Here is a 16,071-nt window from a genome sequence, read left to right on the forward strand (position 1 = left end):
ATGAAAATGTATTCTTAAGAGGCGTGTTTATCACACCACTCAGACCTTTCCTTTTACACGGCCATACTGCTCAGCCTCGGCCTGCTGAGCCCCAGTGAGAAACCTCTCTGTGCTTTCACAATGTGGGTGTGTGTGTGTGTGTGGGTGTGTTTGCATGTGTGTGTGTGTGTGTGTGTATATGTGTGTGTGTGTGCATGTGGGTGTGTGTGTAGGTGTGTGTGCGTATGTGTGTGTGTGCGTGAGTGTGTGTGTGTGTGTGTGTGTGTATGTGTGTAGGTGTGTGGGGTGAATGTGTGTGTGTGTGCATGTGTGTGTGTGTGTAGGTGTGTGTGCGTGCGTGTGTGCGGTGAATGTGTGTGTGTGCATGTGTGTGTGTGTAGGTGTGAGTGTGTGTGTGTAAATGCGTACGTGCATAGGAGAAAGGGGAGCTAGAGAGACAGGTTGATTTAGAGATGTTTCAGCTGCTAATTGAAGCCCAAAGATTAGACTAATGGTGGTACTGGCACACTTCCATGTTCTCCTCTTGGTTATAAAATTGAGAATTAAATATTGAATCTAGCCACCTGGGTGACAGGGTTCACAAGACCATTACATGGAATCGGGTGTTTGTCTCTTTTCCCTGAAGAGTCTTATATTATTTAATTACTTCACACATGATATCCAAGGGTCATTTTCACCACCATTTACACCTGACATGCACATATATAATGATGAGGTTAATGCCGGGGAGAGGGGAGATGCTCCGGTCTCAGGTCTGAGCTGTAGGGAGTGAGGCATCGGGGTAGACGGGAGAAACCAACACGTGACCCCAGTGTGAAGATAAGCCGGGCCAACCAGGCTCCTGTTATAGCATTCAAAGCACAGAGAATAATCTATTAACTGCCACAACGGGAAATCGAAAGGAGATGATGGCTTGAGCTGCGAGCAGGAACACATGTCGACAAGAAGAGGAAGCGTGTCCTTCTCCTCTGCTCTCTCTCTCCTTTCTCGGCAGAATAAAAAAAGGTGACATACAAGTAAAGGAGGATCGCGCATCCCACTGTTGTGCAGATAAGAGAGGAATGTCTAGATTAGGAGACATGTTTGAGGCACCGGAGGAGGGGAGTGTATAGATGGGAGCTCACATGAAAGGACGCTCCCTCGCAGTTGCTGCCAGACGGACTTGGTGCTCTGCGGGCCACTGGAGAGCCCAGATCTGTGTGTCTGGAATGAGGAATGAGAGGCTGTGCCCGGAGAGAGGTGGGGGGGGGGGGGGGGGGGGGGGGGGATAGTGGAAGGAGCGTGAGAGGCCAAGTCAAGTGGCCGCTGCTGTCGGCTGTTGGGAGCATGGGGGAAATTGCAGTCCTGATGCAGTTGGGCCATAGCGACAGGTAATTACACCCCAGTCTTAAAAGGGACCCGAGGTTTGCTTTGTGTTTTTTTTTCTTTTTTTGGTTTGCCTCAGGCATCAAGAGGCATGATGGTCTGCGGATAGTGCTGTGCGCCTCGGAAAACGAGGTGCATCCAGACTACAGACGACCCGAATTCAGTGCAGAAGAATAGCCTGCCAGCCTGAATCCATGTTTGTGTCTATTGCCTGTCTCAAACACTGAACACTTCCATACTGTGGTTTTTTTTCCCATTGTGCAACCAGAGGGAGGCACGGCACCACAGCCCTTTTTACGGAGAAACAAGAATTACTTAATCAATTAGGCTGTCGAAGGCATTTCCCATTTCCGGACACTTCCGCCCTCGCCTCTGAACCATTGCACTGGCCAGTTAGTTTTATGAAGTAGAACTGTAATATATTTATTTCCAGACTCATCTCGCTAAATGTTAAAACTGAATGTAGTCTTTTATTGTAGATGGAACCCAACCCCAGAGTCATCCCAATACATCATTCATCTTAGTGAACATATGTTGCATGATAGTGACAGTGATAGTGATACTGATAGTTTTTTCTCTCCTTTTCAGATTCTTTTAGGCTGTGCATTGTGTCTTAATTCCAGCTTCATCAACATTTTGATTTCTCTTTCTGCATAGGTCACCGGGTACAATTCAATCCTTCTCTTCAGTACAAATTCACACGTGAGCCGTAACCTATCTGTTATTTAAGATTGAATCACAATTGATTCCATGTACTGTCGTGTCGCTTGTAACATCTAGCGCTCTCCACACTGTAAATGGATACGAGCACCCTGCCATTTAAAGGGCCAGTACAAGTTTTGGGTTTGTTGCTGTTTGTTTATATTTTAAGCTTCACAGCGATGATTGTAGGCACCAACAGATGGACAAAATATACTGAATATATGTATGATGAACACTGACTGTCTACATATTCATCTTTTCCCCCAGTTCAAACACCCCAGTTCAAACACAGTAGCTTTAGGTAACAGTAAAATTATAGCATAACAGTAAATCAACCAATACACAAACAAGCAATAAATAAAGTTTTCTACGAATGAAAATAATTTTATATTGAATTATATGTAAAAAAAAAAAAAAAGAAAAAAAGAAAAGAAAATCGGTTTAAATCATTTGCATCAAAGAATAGTGACTTGGCTCTCCTCTGGTTCACTTGGTTAAAGCGCTTGTATGTAGTATAGTGATCCACCCTATGCCTCTGATCAAACCCAGGGCATGCCAGTGCCAACTGTAGCTGGGAGTCCCCTGGGTGTCACACAGTCATCTACAGTGTCACCCAGACTGACTTCACATTTCAGAGAATGTGCAAATTGGACATCTGTCCCTTCTGAAAATGAAAGGGCCAAATGATCCTGGAGACAAAATATGAATTGCTAAAAGGTTTTTGCCTTAGTAGACCAGGGGGGTCTGAAATTAGTAAACAAATTCAAAAATAATTCAAAATAATAATTCAAATTATAATCTGAACAATTTGTTTAAATGGTGTTTCTCTTCAAGCATCCGGGATAATAAATATGATGTCATCGTGCTATTTACAATGTCAAGGGCAAGATACATTTTGTTGATGAATTCCTTGCTAATAAATTCTGTTGTGCTAGTCTAAAGTCAACATCTCTTTCTAAAATTTGATATAAATCTAATTTACATTAATCAAGTGTACGTGTAAATGTGATGATAATGACAAGACGTTTATGCAAATAGATAATTACGTAATGATAACATAATAACAGATGCTAGAATGACTCTGTGGTAATTATTTTATTGTTGATTGTTCATGAAATAATCATTATTCTTTGTTAACAAAACAATTATTGGGATCTATAACCATTGTTTTTTGCTTACAGATTCAAAATATGCCATATAGAACACATATATACTTCAAATTGTGCTGGAATTGGACAAAAGAAGGTATACACTGGTAGATTATCTCAAAAGTGATTCTGATGTGGAGTCCCCAGGCAACAGAATCTGCAATCCTGTCATTGGCAGTAAGGGGGGCCAAATATACACAGAAAGATAGATAGGGTGACATTTTGCCAAGAATGAATTGTGCTGATTGCACAAAATTCACAGCACTTCCTGTAAAGCATTTTGAGTCGCAGGCATACAGCTGAAAGCTTAGCAGAAGGAATGAATTAAGCCCAGAGTCTCAATTACTGATAATGGCGGTTGGTGAGTGAGGGAGGGCTGACATATGTCTGAAAGAACAGGGGGAAATGAGAAAGAAAAATTGGGAAAATAGCTAGCAGTTCCCCAAATAAGTATTAATGCGCTTTTCTTATCACCAGAGGTGTGTCATTTGAGAGGATGTAATGGGCCACGGAAAAGTAACAGGCACACTGTTAAGTGAAAGCTTAAACACAAGGGTGCATTTCCATGCGCTTACATCCGCAGCATTTGAAAATACATGCTCTGGGTCGCTTCAGCCCCTGACCCCGCCGCTGAGTAGAACCCAAATCACAAGACCCAGAAGCCCCCTCTCCCTGGCCACCCTCCTAAAACCCGAGGTAACCTCAGTCACCCGAAAACTCCTGACACTTCAAAGTTAACTTTTCACCCCCTCCCCTTCCTTATAGAGATGAAAAGTGAAGTCACATTTTCCACTCAAAGATGGAAAGACTACTCTGAACAATGGCAATGGGAGAATGGGCAAATAAGACCAAATGGCCTATTTATATATGTTATAGCACTGAAGATCACAGAAAGAACAGCGGCAGATTTAACATTCCTTCTTAGTACACAAATGGCTTTTTCATGAGCCTAATAGGAAATTATATGTTATTATGTCCTGCAATTTGACACACTGATTATAAAACGATACAATCCAAAGACTACAAGAGGAAAAAAGGGGGGGAAAAAACATCTGATGGGGAACACACTGATTTATTTTGAAAATAAATGAATTTTTTTTTATTCATTATTCTTTCAAAAAGCCATATACACCTCATTAAACTAAAATGAAAAAATGTAATTGTTTTTTGCCTCCACTCATCACACTATCCAAATCCCCTGGGTAAGATCCAAAATCTCATTTTTTCCAACAATCTCTCCCCCTTTCCCCCCTCCCACCCATAAAGTCTGCAAAATGAACTAGCGTTCAGTCTGAAAAGCTCTCCCGCGTTTCCAGACCATTGTATTGTTACAAACAGATGAGAGACACCACAACAGGATCAAATCTAATCCTGGGAAAAGTAATTTATCTGCACATACTGTATGTTTAACACACAATGCCAAGGGATATAAAAATAAAACAAACAAATTACCTGTATGAATGTGCAGCCTACTGGCAAATTACCCCACCCACCCAGAAATGTTTCTCCCAGGTCCCCAAATTTGCTGTAATTTAATCTCCTAGATGCTGTTTTTATGTAGGCTACTGATTTAAGCGTTCTGTTTGGGAATACACAATACCCATTAGAAAGCCTCTACAGATAAATTGCCTTTTCGCATAGCAGTTTATAGCTGGCGCACTATAATATTAGAAATATTTTGTCTTTTAAAATGAATTTTCAAAAATTGTTTTTATTAAAGCGTTCCCCTTCATTCCTGCCACCAAACTTTCTTACTTTCAAATTGTTGTACTTTACTGATGTTTATTCGTCTTTCATAACTTTGCATTTTTTGCTAAAATATTTTGCTGTCTCTAGGGTGCAGGCAAATATACTTCAACTATGCGATAAAAACATATAATATTTAAGTGTATTTGCTCTACATTGAAAATGTTTCCAGTGAAGAGTCAGATGAGGTGATGTGAATTCTGAGAGACTTACAAACTGGACTAGCAATAATGAAAAAAAAAAAACTTATTTCAATTGCTGATTTTTGACAAAAGAGCAGTCACATGCGATACCCAGATGGAGGCTGGCGGAAGCTGTGGTATGAATTAGAAAACTGATTAATGCAAGTGTGTAAGAGGGGTGAGAGGTCATCGGAGGGAACAGACAATGAGTTTTGCTTTCTTTCAGAAAGGTCAAACTTACAGAATGAGTGTCAGTGACGGGGAATTCTTCCCAAAATGTGAGAGCTGAAAAAGGTCAGGAGTGTTATAATAACACCCGCCCAACCAACCAAACCCCCACCTCTCGCCCTGAAGAAAATGCATGTTCGCAAACACTAGCTCCAGCTTTTGTTCAATCGGAACAAAAAAAGAAAATAGTCAAAGAGCTACAAAAGGAGAAATCTTTAATCACCTTCTTGAAAGGGACTATTGAGTGTGTATGTGTCTCCCTTTGCCTCTGAACTGTCCGTCAGCCTTATACTGGAATTTGGGGAGCCATCAAGGGTTGACAGGCGGGACTGCAATGGGGGCGAGCGGTGTAAAGGGAGGGGGGTGGGGGGGTGAGGGGTTATGGGGGGAGGATTATGCAAAAAATCTGTCCAAAAATGACTCAAGTGGAACGCTCACTGCTTGACTAGCGTGTGAGAGCGAGCTGGCATTCCGGCGCTTTCCCACAATCCCGCTTTGTTCGCTCGCTTGTCACCGCAAAGGCGCAGAGCCCCCAGCCCACAGAGGAGTGCGGAAGGAGTCTGAGGATGAGAGAAAGGTGGAGGGGGGGTGGCGATAGAGGTTGGCGGATATGGGTATTGGAGGAACGGGTGTTACCATTCTCTCTCTCATCTAGATGGGATGAATTTGGTATTTTGCCTTTATTTATTTTTATACTTTTCCCCCTCTCTTTTATGCATTCCTTTTTTGTTGGAGTTGAGAAGTATGAATGCATGGTGTGACCTACAGCTGACTAGCCCGTGTTGAACTGTTTTTGTAAAGTCTACCCAACTGTGACATTTACCCTAAAGTACTCAAAATACTTTGCTCTTCCATTGAGTGTGCACTATTAAGCCTTTTGATTTTTCAGACTATACTTTTTTTTTTAGGTATGAGTATAGTTTGACAGAAATCCAAGTCAGACTGAACAGACAAATGTGATTACTGACTGCTACTTTTCACCAATAAGCCCTTCCTGTGCACCATAATAGTCAGCTTCTGCTGGAGTGGATTCGTTTCACACCAGTAACTGACGGTCAGTAAGGAGGATGCAGAGGAAACCTAAGAGTGCTGGACACTCCCCATAGAGAGAAGAATGGAATCAATTTAGCTGAAGCTCCCGTAGTTCGGTATAGTGCGAGGTAGGGTGCTTTCTTCACTCTTTCATATTATGTTTAATTTTCCTTGACTGGGATTGTGTGGGTTTCAGCTGACCTAATCAAGCTCAAGGGGAGAATGTAAACAGAAGTGATTTGACCACAAATGAAGCAAATCATCAGTGAAGGTTTGGGTAGTTCACAGCTATCATTTGTGCATTTTGTTGTCAAACAGGGAGAGACCCACCACAGGCACGTAGTGAAGGGCACCCTTGACCATGATGGCAGTAAATCTAACCTCAACAAGACTGCCTACTGTAGACACCATATTGTGCCCTCAGCTGTTTGGAAATTTTATTCTGTTTTTAGAGTTCCTTCCATACAGCAAGCTGGCACAAATCGTTTTTCCTGTAAGTGCTTATAAGGGCCTGCATATGAATGAGAGTGTGTGTGTGTGTGTGTGTGTGTGTGTGTGTGCATGTGCGTGTGCATGTGTGCGTGCGCGTGTGTGTGTGTGTATGTGCAAAACACTCCCATCCCTTTGTTGATCTATTCAGTTTGGCTGCTTTGAGTCCTGAGCCCTCTCCTGGCTGCGTTTGTGTCCTGGATGAAAAGGGCAGTTTATTATGTCTCCCAGCAGCCTGCAGCAACTCTGGCACATCAGCACTGAGCAGGGTCAGAAGTGAAGTTCTTCCCTGACTTTCAAAGTGGAAGGTGGAGGGGGAAATGTGGGTGGGTGTAAGGGGGGTTAAGAAGGAGAGAATAAAAAGGAGACAGAGTGGGGTTCTGCTTCAGTTACTCACTTCTGAGTGCCCTTGCCGTGGCTGGGTTTGACCTCTATGAAGCTGAGCTCCGTCCCAGTTGCTCTTTGCAGGGACTATAGTCTTACTGTACTCCTGTCAAGCACAGAAAGGACCTGTGAGGTTTCCTTCTAAAATGTGCTGCTGCTCTCTATCTCTCTCTCTCTTTCTCTCATTCTCTCTTCCTCCCTCCCTCTCGTGACATGTAGTCACTTCTCTCTCTCTCTCTTTGTGGCATGTAGTCACCCTATACAGCAGTGAATATAGTGGACAATGATTGACACACCAAACACAGATACTATAAAGCCTGAACATGCCACCTTGCCATTGTCAAAAGACATGGCCCTTAAACAGAAAGCAAGGAACTTGACCTCACAACTTGCCCTTAGGTAGACGCTACAGAGGACCTCTGCCATTACCTGCCGTAATGTATGGTGCACCACAGGCACTGTTGCTTGTGGAGAAGGTGCTGCAGGAGAATGACATGAATGCTAATGCTACATGGTGGGACACACTATAATAGCATTGCACATATACTCTCAAGGTTTATTATAAACCCACAAATGCATCATGCCATAGATGGCTGTCTAAAGTACAGCCAAAAAGGCTGTTTTTAATATTTTAAAACAGATTTAAGATTAAATTGAACGACAGTCATAAGAAATATCAACTTGAGCGATTCTGTCGTGCCGTCACTGACATGCAGAGAAGTGTATCGAAGAGTAGGAGCCAGCGCAGCCATTTTCCTACCAGTGCTGGACTTAGAATAAATCCATCTTTTTTTTGCACTCTTTTAAATTTAAAATGTTTGTGGTGCAGTCATTGTATTTCAAAAGGATTTCTTACGCACCATTTCCCCAGTTCCAGCTGTGTCACTGAATGGCATTCGTTCCCCTTGTTGGTCTCGTCTCCCTATTTTTGGGGTGCAGTACACTGCCGTTGACGCGAGCCACCCGGAGCTATCCCATGCAAATCCCATCACAGAGTGGACTCGTTCACGGTTGTTTGCATACCCTGTGAACATCAGAGAGCTAATTGGAAGAGCATCTGAAGTCCAGTCAGGCCAGCACCCAATGGGAACCTTCCATTCATACAGAACAAATGTACTCAAGAATAGAAAGTTATGGTGATGAAAAGTCAGAACTAAAAGTTGAAAGAAGTCAGCCTATTTTCAGCTCCAAATAATTGGTTTAATGATTAAAAATCCCAGGATTTTATGAAGAAGCATTCCTACATCAGGGATTTCTTATACGTAAAACAAACTTTTAGTGCACCTGCTATGAAGAATCCTAAAGAATAAGATAATAACCAACATAAATCATTTGCATAAATCATTTTGGTGTCAATTAACAAATCAATTTCCAACTTTCAACTAACAACGAAAAAATAATTTTGAATCACAATAAGTAACACATTGAGATGTAGCCTAAATTACATGTACATATACCGTACATATTATTCAAGTATAGAAAAATATAAAAATTATCCAGAATTATTTTAGCATAAAATAATTCACTTTATATATTATTATTAATATAATATGTGTTCGTTGAACTTCTACAAACAGTCGGTAATTATAAGGGCTATTTTTACAGAAAGTAATTAATAAGACAGGTAATTCCTATTTTAATGGCTGGAAACTTACATTATGTTCATTAATTGTTGTCTGAATGATTTTTTTGGAGAATTGTCTTCTATGGCATTGAATTCATAATCCAGTCTTGAACAAAACTGATCTGCTTGTGAAACAGAAACACAATTTGTAAAGATATCATGCCATGAATCAATGAGGGATCAATCAACTAGCCAGTAGTACAGTATAAAAATTCTAATATTAGGCTAAATGTATCCATTGGTGGTTGGAGTATGTAAAAGTTATATAAAATGTGATTAGTTATCAATACAGTTATTCCACTTTTTGCTGATCATTTTTATTTGCACCCACGAAAGATTACTAATCTTCAGTATCTCAGTCACACAATGTAGGCTAGACTTCACTGACAGAGGGAAAAGAAGTCAATGTTATAACAGCATTGAAATTAGCCATTTTAGAGCATCAATTCATTTCTATAACAATTTCTGTAAATTTCACAAGTTTCATGCAATATGCATACATTAATATGTGCAGCTCTAATTAGTTATAATTTCATATACTTTTTATGTAATATTTTCCTTATCAAATATTAGTTATTTTTTCATAAACAGTATCTCACTGTATGTGTAGAATGGAATCACTTGTTCTTTTTTGTCAAATGTTAGATATTATATTGTATACAAACACACACACACATGCACAAACGTGTCAACCTTGCAGAGCATATATAAATATATATAAATATTAATATTTTTGAAGCTTTATGAAAAGAATGAAAAGAATATTTACAAAATGAATACACAATATACAATACCTTATAGCAAAGTCCATCCCATAAAAATCTAAATTATGTTTGCGTTATGCATTATTCTAGGATACTGAAATTCATTTAAGTAAGTTAGGTCTCTTTTTCACTCTGTCGAGACTACAGTATAGTTAACCGTGATACACACTTAGTTTATTTTTACAGAAAACAGTGTCTTAACGTAATGCATAGTGGTGTAAATATGCATGTATCCACATTATACAAATGAAAATATTCCTGAAATAGCCAGCCCTATTATCAAAGTTGGCAAAGTGTGGACTGGCTCTGTGGCCTAATTGTGGGGAATGTGCCATTCCCCCTAGCGTAAATCCCAGATGGCCACTATTGGCAGCCCACAAGGGCCAACATTCACGAAATTCACTGGCCCCATAATGGACCAATTAAAAACTTCCTATCTCAGAACTATTAATGTAATTACCCATAATGCTCTTTAAAACACAATCTGTGCAAACAAACTTGGTAAAATGACCCTATTATTTTGGCTAGTTTGACAATCAGTTGAATTCAAGTAACATGGTTAATGATGGTTAAATATCACACAAATTACAAAATGGTATGAGAAATACAAAGTTATAAAATGGTATTTTGATTTTTATTGGATATGCATATGCCTCAAGTTTCCAACAAACCAAGCCTTTGACCATTGAAGAAGAGTAATGCCTCCACCTGGTGTCTACCCTATGTCATTGCACAACATGCCTCGACACTCATTTTTATGTAGGAATCTTACTTCTGATCTAATTCTAGAAGTGAATTTCAGAAGCAGTTTTATTGTTCATAAACAGAAAACGCCCCTTGAACCAATAAGACAAAACACAAAAGGCAAACTGTATTGAAAATCACTCGTTATGGTTTTATTAGAAAAGAGTTCACTGTGTACAACACAAGCTCCTGATTGTCTGCAGTCAAGTACTGCTGCATTATCAGAGAGGAAAGGCACTGCCCCTCTGCATCCTGAAGACACTTTCACTTTCAAATCAAAAATGGAAATTAAGTCATTAATTCCCATTCAGAGTTGCATACTCTTTATAACCTTCCCTCCCAGTCTACTGCAGTATTTGGCCCCAATTATGCAAACTCTGTTTAAATATCCAGGGAATTCAATTTGATACCAACAGAATTGAGAAGTAAGGAAGAAGGAAGCAGCAAGGAAGAACAGAATAATATAGTACTTGTTTTGCAAAATGAGAGTGTAGTATTTGACGAAGCTCTAAACAAACACTTGAGCGAGCTGCGAAAGCCTGTTTCCACAAAGTTGCAGCTTCTGTTTGTTTTTCATCGCATATAATCAAACAACCAATTCAGACATCTGTGAAATTCAACTAAAAGAGCTCAGATTTGTCAACTCCTTACAGACAAATTAACTTTAAGAGATTACAAAAATCAGCTTGAAGGAGATACAAGCCATTTACAGCATCAGTTTAAAAATAGTTTTCACAAAAATAATCATACTTTCAAGTGAGTAGACGCAGTTGGCATGACATCATTGCGAGCCCCCACTCACACATTTGATGTTCTCTATAGCCTTTACGACTTGTCTCACTGCTGGAATTCTAATTACAAACACGTCATACTCCAGAATGCATCGTTTTGGCTGAAGGGAATCAGGAATATTTCCCACAAAATTTGGTCCAGACAGATTAATCTCACGCACCTTTCTTCCTGAGGTTGCCCATTCTGTCCAGTCATGGGTAAGTATTCCAAAAATATTTTAGAACCAACACCATTACTGCCTCTATCCTGACCTCTCTTTTTTCCTTTTTTTAAATTTAATATCAGCACTGACAAACTGGAGTGTTTGTGGCTTCATAAAGAGATTATTAATGACTTAAACCAAAAATGAACAAAATCATTTTTGTGGATGAGATAGGCCCCCAAAAGCCACAGAACCCTCACAATTTGCAAAATGGAGTGACACACTCAGAGCCAAATTTTCTGAGATGCTTTGACTGATAATTCTGCTGTCCTTTACAAAGGTAATGGAATGTCAGGGCCGCAAGACACAAAAACCAAACGTCAGCTCCGTGTTCGATACCCTGAAATCCAGTCTGCGCAGAGAAGATGTGAGATTTCTCAGTGGGTTCTGGCTCAATAACCCAACGGTCCATTCCTACAGCAGAAGCCATGTCTCGCTTGGCCGCTCATCTCATTCGATTAACACCACCACAGGAAAAATCGCACTTACTCGCAATTACAGGTAACCCCCTGAGAAAGAGCACAAAATTAATTACAATTAAGCAAATGTTTAACAGTGTAAAGCCTTGCGTCAAATCACCTTATTTCCCTCCTTCGTTTCGTATACCTGCCTGTGGAGCAGGAGTGCTGCGGTCAAAGGGATTTACAACAGTGCATATGCTTTTGCAGCATACAGAGATTATTACATGAAACATTACAATAAACAAGCAGAGAACATTACCTTTTTAACTTACACATTTTCAAACATGCAATCTTCCATATTAATTCTTTGGCTTTCTGAATACAGTTCGTCTGAGTCTGCAGGATCTGCTTAAATTCTGATCTTGAGCAGGCCTGCATGTTTGTGGATGGTTGGCACACGCGAACGAAAATTAAATCCAACATGAAGAAATCACAAACAACAATTTAGAGATGTTTCTGCAAAAATCACTGCTGAAGTGACATGACCAACACTTTCCAGTGCTGAATCAAACATTTGACAAAACAAAGGTTGAACACCAGCTATGGTACACAATTGTGAGTGACAAGTGCTTACATTAAAAGAACCAAAACGCATTAAGGGAATCCAAGCCAACAGTTAGTCTGCCTCTCTGAGAACAGAATCCTCAGCCCAATAAACTTACAGCACTGGAATTACGCCACAAAATATGAAGTCAAGAATAAAGTCCAATGAAGTGCAAGGAGGATCATCACTGTATAGCCACATTCCAATGTTAAATAAATGCACATCTCGGTACAACATTGTCCATGTTAGTTGGAAAATATCACGTTGGAAGGACTGCAGCCAGAACAGAGGGAGGAAATCTCCAATCAAACCTGTCCTCTGCCAACATCCTTATCTCAATGATGAGCAATATGACCTCTAAAAGAATCCAGCTTTGGAGATAATGGTTAATAATTCATCAATTTGAAGATAATGGAGCTCTAGGATCGGGCTCTTTATCACCCCTGAGATTGTCTATGGATTTTAGAATGAAGGCTTCTGTGAGCAACTCTCTTCTGTTGTGGTTATAACCAGATCGCGCGGCTAGGGCTATTAAACAGTGGATGACAGTCCCACTGGATGAACCAGTCAGGCGAGGACGGCTGGCTCGCGATGTATTGGCACATTGGAAGGATCTCGGTGAGAAACTCCCCTCAGGCAATCGATCACGCTGGTCTAATCTGCCCAGTCTGAACGCAAGATGTTCACAGTGAAGTTTGACCACTGAGAACTAATATTCAGTACAGAGATAAGCGTAAACGTTAAAAAAAAGCAAAAAAAAAAAAAAAAAGATCATGAAAAATCTTGAAGGCCACCATTTTTTTAAACCTGTGACTAAAAAGGTCACAATAGGTGGTGAATTGATGTAACATGAATAAAGACACAAGATATTTAATGATATAAATAAAAAGAACCCCCCCCCCCCATAAGTCTGTGCCTTGTGACAATGCCAAAAATAGAAAACCAGACTGTTTGTGGGGGTCTGATGGGCACGATGTCCACAGAACTTTGGAGTGACAGGACACTGCACAGGCAGTTTCAGCACTAAAGGGTGCCTGACAGATTCCGTTCACTTACTGCACTCTATAACCTCCAACACATCTGCCAAAGATGATTAAATAAAAACCAAGAAGACTTGCTCATTTGCTCACCACAAACCAATGCATACCTATCTTTTAACAATTCATATGCTTATGTTAAAAAGGTTACAGAAAAATCATTTGAATATCCAGTCTATTGCCTCTCGTGGATATGGAGAAAAATAAAAACTAAATTCTAGTGGTGAAAAAATAAGCTTGAAGAAAGCCCCCGCTTCCATTCTTTTCCAGTCGTCGCTGCTCTATTGGCCAGATACCCAGGACTCATCTGATAAACAGAGAAAAAACAAGCAATTCAGCCAAAAGGAACAGATGGGACTCCTTCGACCAACAAAGAGAGACTGTATTAACATTTCTGGATGTACAAGCAACTCTACAGGGTGGAAAAGTGAAATGGAAATAGAGATCAGACAAGAACCGGTGAAGCACCTGGTATGAAAAGCATCTAGCAAACAACAGTGCATGTTTACCAAAAGAAATATGAGGTCATATTCGGCTAAAATCAAATATGCCAGGAGTGGAACTATGCTTGGTGCATAAAAGCCTTACTCAGAGAAGCATTTAGTTCCAATGATACTTTCAATACGGATATGAAGCTGTGTGGTCAACCAAGTGTGCGGTCAGAAAAGTTACAGTAAACAAATTTAATATAGATATAAATGTGCTAGGGTTAAGGGTGCGGGATGAAGTCATTAGGTGTAAATATGCTTGAAAACAAAGAAAACAAAGTCTGACTTTGTTAATAAGACAGACAGTTACTGAATCGCACGCTCTTCCAGAGTATGGTTTCAATGTCTGGAAAAACCTAAAGACACCCTCACCTTCTCAGTGCCTTCGCTTCGTAAACAGTCATGTCTTCCTCGTCGCTCTCAAGATGCGCCATCTCCATGTTGTCCTCTTGATTGGACAGCAGTCCATACTTTCTCTGAGTCGTCTTCTTCAATCTTAAAGTTATAGAATGAACAAACAGTCAACATACAACTCCTAGCTAGATTTAACAAAACAAGACCTTGTCACACACAATCGATTATACCCGGCTAGCTACAACACGTAGCGTCAACTTACATAGATTCCACGACGCTAACGTTAGCTATATAATTCAGCTTATCTGGTTCATGAAAAAAACCCACAGCGACAACAACAACGTGTAAAGTTACTCACCGGACTGCTCTTATAAGGAAGTAAAATACTCCAATGATTGTGATCCCAATGAGCACATATAGGGCCCTTTGTATCATGGAGCTGTCCACGTTCAATCTTTGAAAAATACCATGTTTGGTAGCATTATGAGAGTCGTTAACGTTACTCGTATTGCTAGCAAGTTTCGGCACTGCATGGACAGCTGTAGTTGGCGATTTGGTGTTGTCGATCGCGGATGAGAAAGAAAGAGTCCATAAAATGCAAACCGTAATACAAATGTAAGCTCCTGGAAGCTGCATTTTAACAGCTGGCAGTTGACCAATAACTTTAGTTCACGTTAGCCAAGTAGGTAAAGCCTCGTTGTATTCTGTATAACAAAATAAAAATAAACGATGCAGAGATTTTCCACAATGTTGCGATAATGCTGAGGAAAGTAGCACTCAAAAACACTAAACTGGCTACGACTTCAGTTGTCTTCTGCTGAATCTTTTCGAAAACCTTAGCTAGATAACTAGCTAATTTACAAGTTTTAGTTCCTTCTTCCTGGTTGCGACAACGTTGTCACATTGAAATGCTTCCGTGTAGGAAACAGCAAGTCGTCGATGACGTGTAACATCATTGCGTTAGCTAGCTAAAGTCAAATTACTTATTAGAACATACATGCATATCAGACGGTGTATTAGATCCTGTTGATCAGAACTCGCATTCACAAACACCTACGAGGACATTATCAAAATCAGACCACAGTTCTGTGGTTCAGACCAATGAAAGTCACCAAAGGTGCAAGTTCCTGAATATTAAATTAGCTCAGCAGCACAGGAAGTGATGTGGAGGTTACAAAATGTGGAACTAATTGTGCTTGTTGGCTATGTTAAAGTCATTACTCTATTTTCAATATTATTTCGTGTTCAGTACTTGACATAATGAACTTATCAATTCGATAAAAGTAACGTTACAATTTCCCAAATGTAGCCAGTAGCCAGGTCCCTATGGCTTAGTCGCATGCGAATCAATTTCATATTGGTACTCATTTTATTCCATGAAATGCGATTCTAAAATGTCTTGCTTCAATAGAGTCCATTCTCACTATGAATAATTTAACCGACTCTGAAAGGGACATGAAACAAACCGTTCATTTTTCGGTTTTAAGCCCTCCGCTGGAACTGATCTCATGCAGGGAGTTTCGTTGCCAGTTGTACTCTATTGTTGTAGTGTCTTCTTGGACGCAATAATGTTGGTGCTCGTGCTTCTTGGCAGTGCAAAACAGTTTATTTCCAGCATTTTGTAGAACTGTTCAACAAAGAACTGGTAGAATGTGGCATGTACCATGTATGCAATTTTTAAATCTGAGAATGTAATACCCCGTCATCAAACACATGCGGAAACACTGCTGACCCCTGTAGGCCATCATATATTCTTCAACATCTCCGCTATATCAATATCTGAAT

At 40.1% G+C, this 16,071-nt stretch overlaps 1 protein-coding gene across 2 annotated transcripts; it reads right to left on the reverse strand.

Annotated features, from left to right (window-relative positions):
- Window positions 1-10,534: 10,534 nt before the first annotated feature.
- Window positions 10,535-15,393, reverse strand: fam174c (family with sequence similarity 174 member C). Of its 2 annotated transcripts, XR_004765060.1 has the most exons (3): window positions 14,645-14,663; window positions 14,305-14,427; window positions 10,535-13,751 (listed from the first exon to the last, which is right to left on the reverse strand). XR_004765060.1 is itself a non-coding variant. In XM_035416353.1 (2 exons), the coding sequence occupies exons 1-2, from the start codon at window positions 14,920-14,922 to the stop codon at window positions 14,301-14,303; spliced, it is 405 nt and encodes a 134-aa protein (XP_035272244.1). In that variant the 5' UTR covers window positions 14,923-15,393. The 2 variants fall into 2 exon arrangements, 1 of the variants encoding a protein (XP_035272244.1); XM_035416353.1 differs by lacking the exon at window positions 10,535-13,751 and having other exon boundaries at window positions 14,301-14,427; window positions 14,645-15,393.
- Window positions 15,394-16,071: the final 678 nt, after the last annotated feature.

The sequence above is a fragment of the Anguilla anguilla genome, chromosome 4, assembly GCF_013347855.1.
Source record: "Anguilla anguilla isolate fAngAng1 chromosome 4, fAngAng1.pri, whole genome shotgun sequence".
Classification (NCBI taxonomy): domain Eukaryota; kingdom Metazoa; phylum Chordata; class Actinopteri; order Anguilliformes; family Anguillidae; genus Anguilla; species Anguilla anguilla.

Coding starts and splice junctions, on each gene's coding strand:
- fam174c (XM_035416353.1), bottom strand. CDS start 14,922: ATGCAGCTTCCAGGAGCTTACATTTGTATTACGGTTTGCATTTTATGG. Junction 14,428..14,644: donor TTCCTTATAAGAGCAGTCCG/GTGAGTAACTTT, acceptor TATAACTTTAAG/ATTGAAGAAGACGACTCAGA.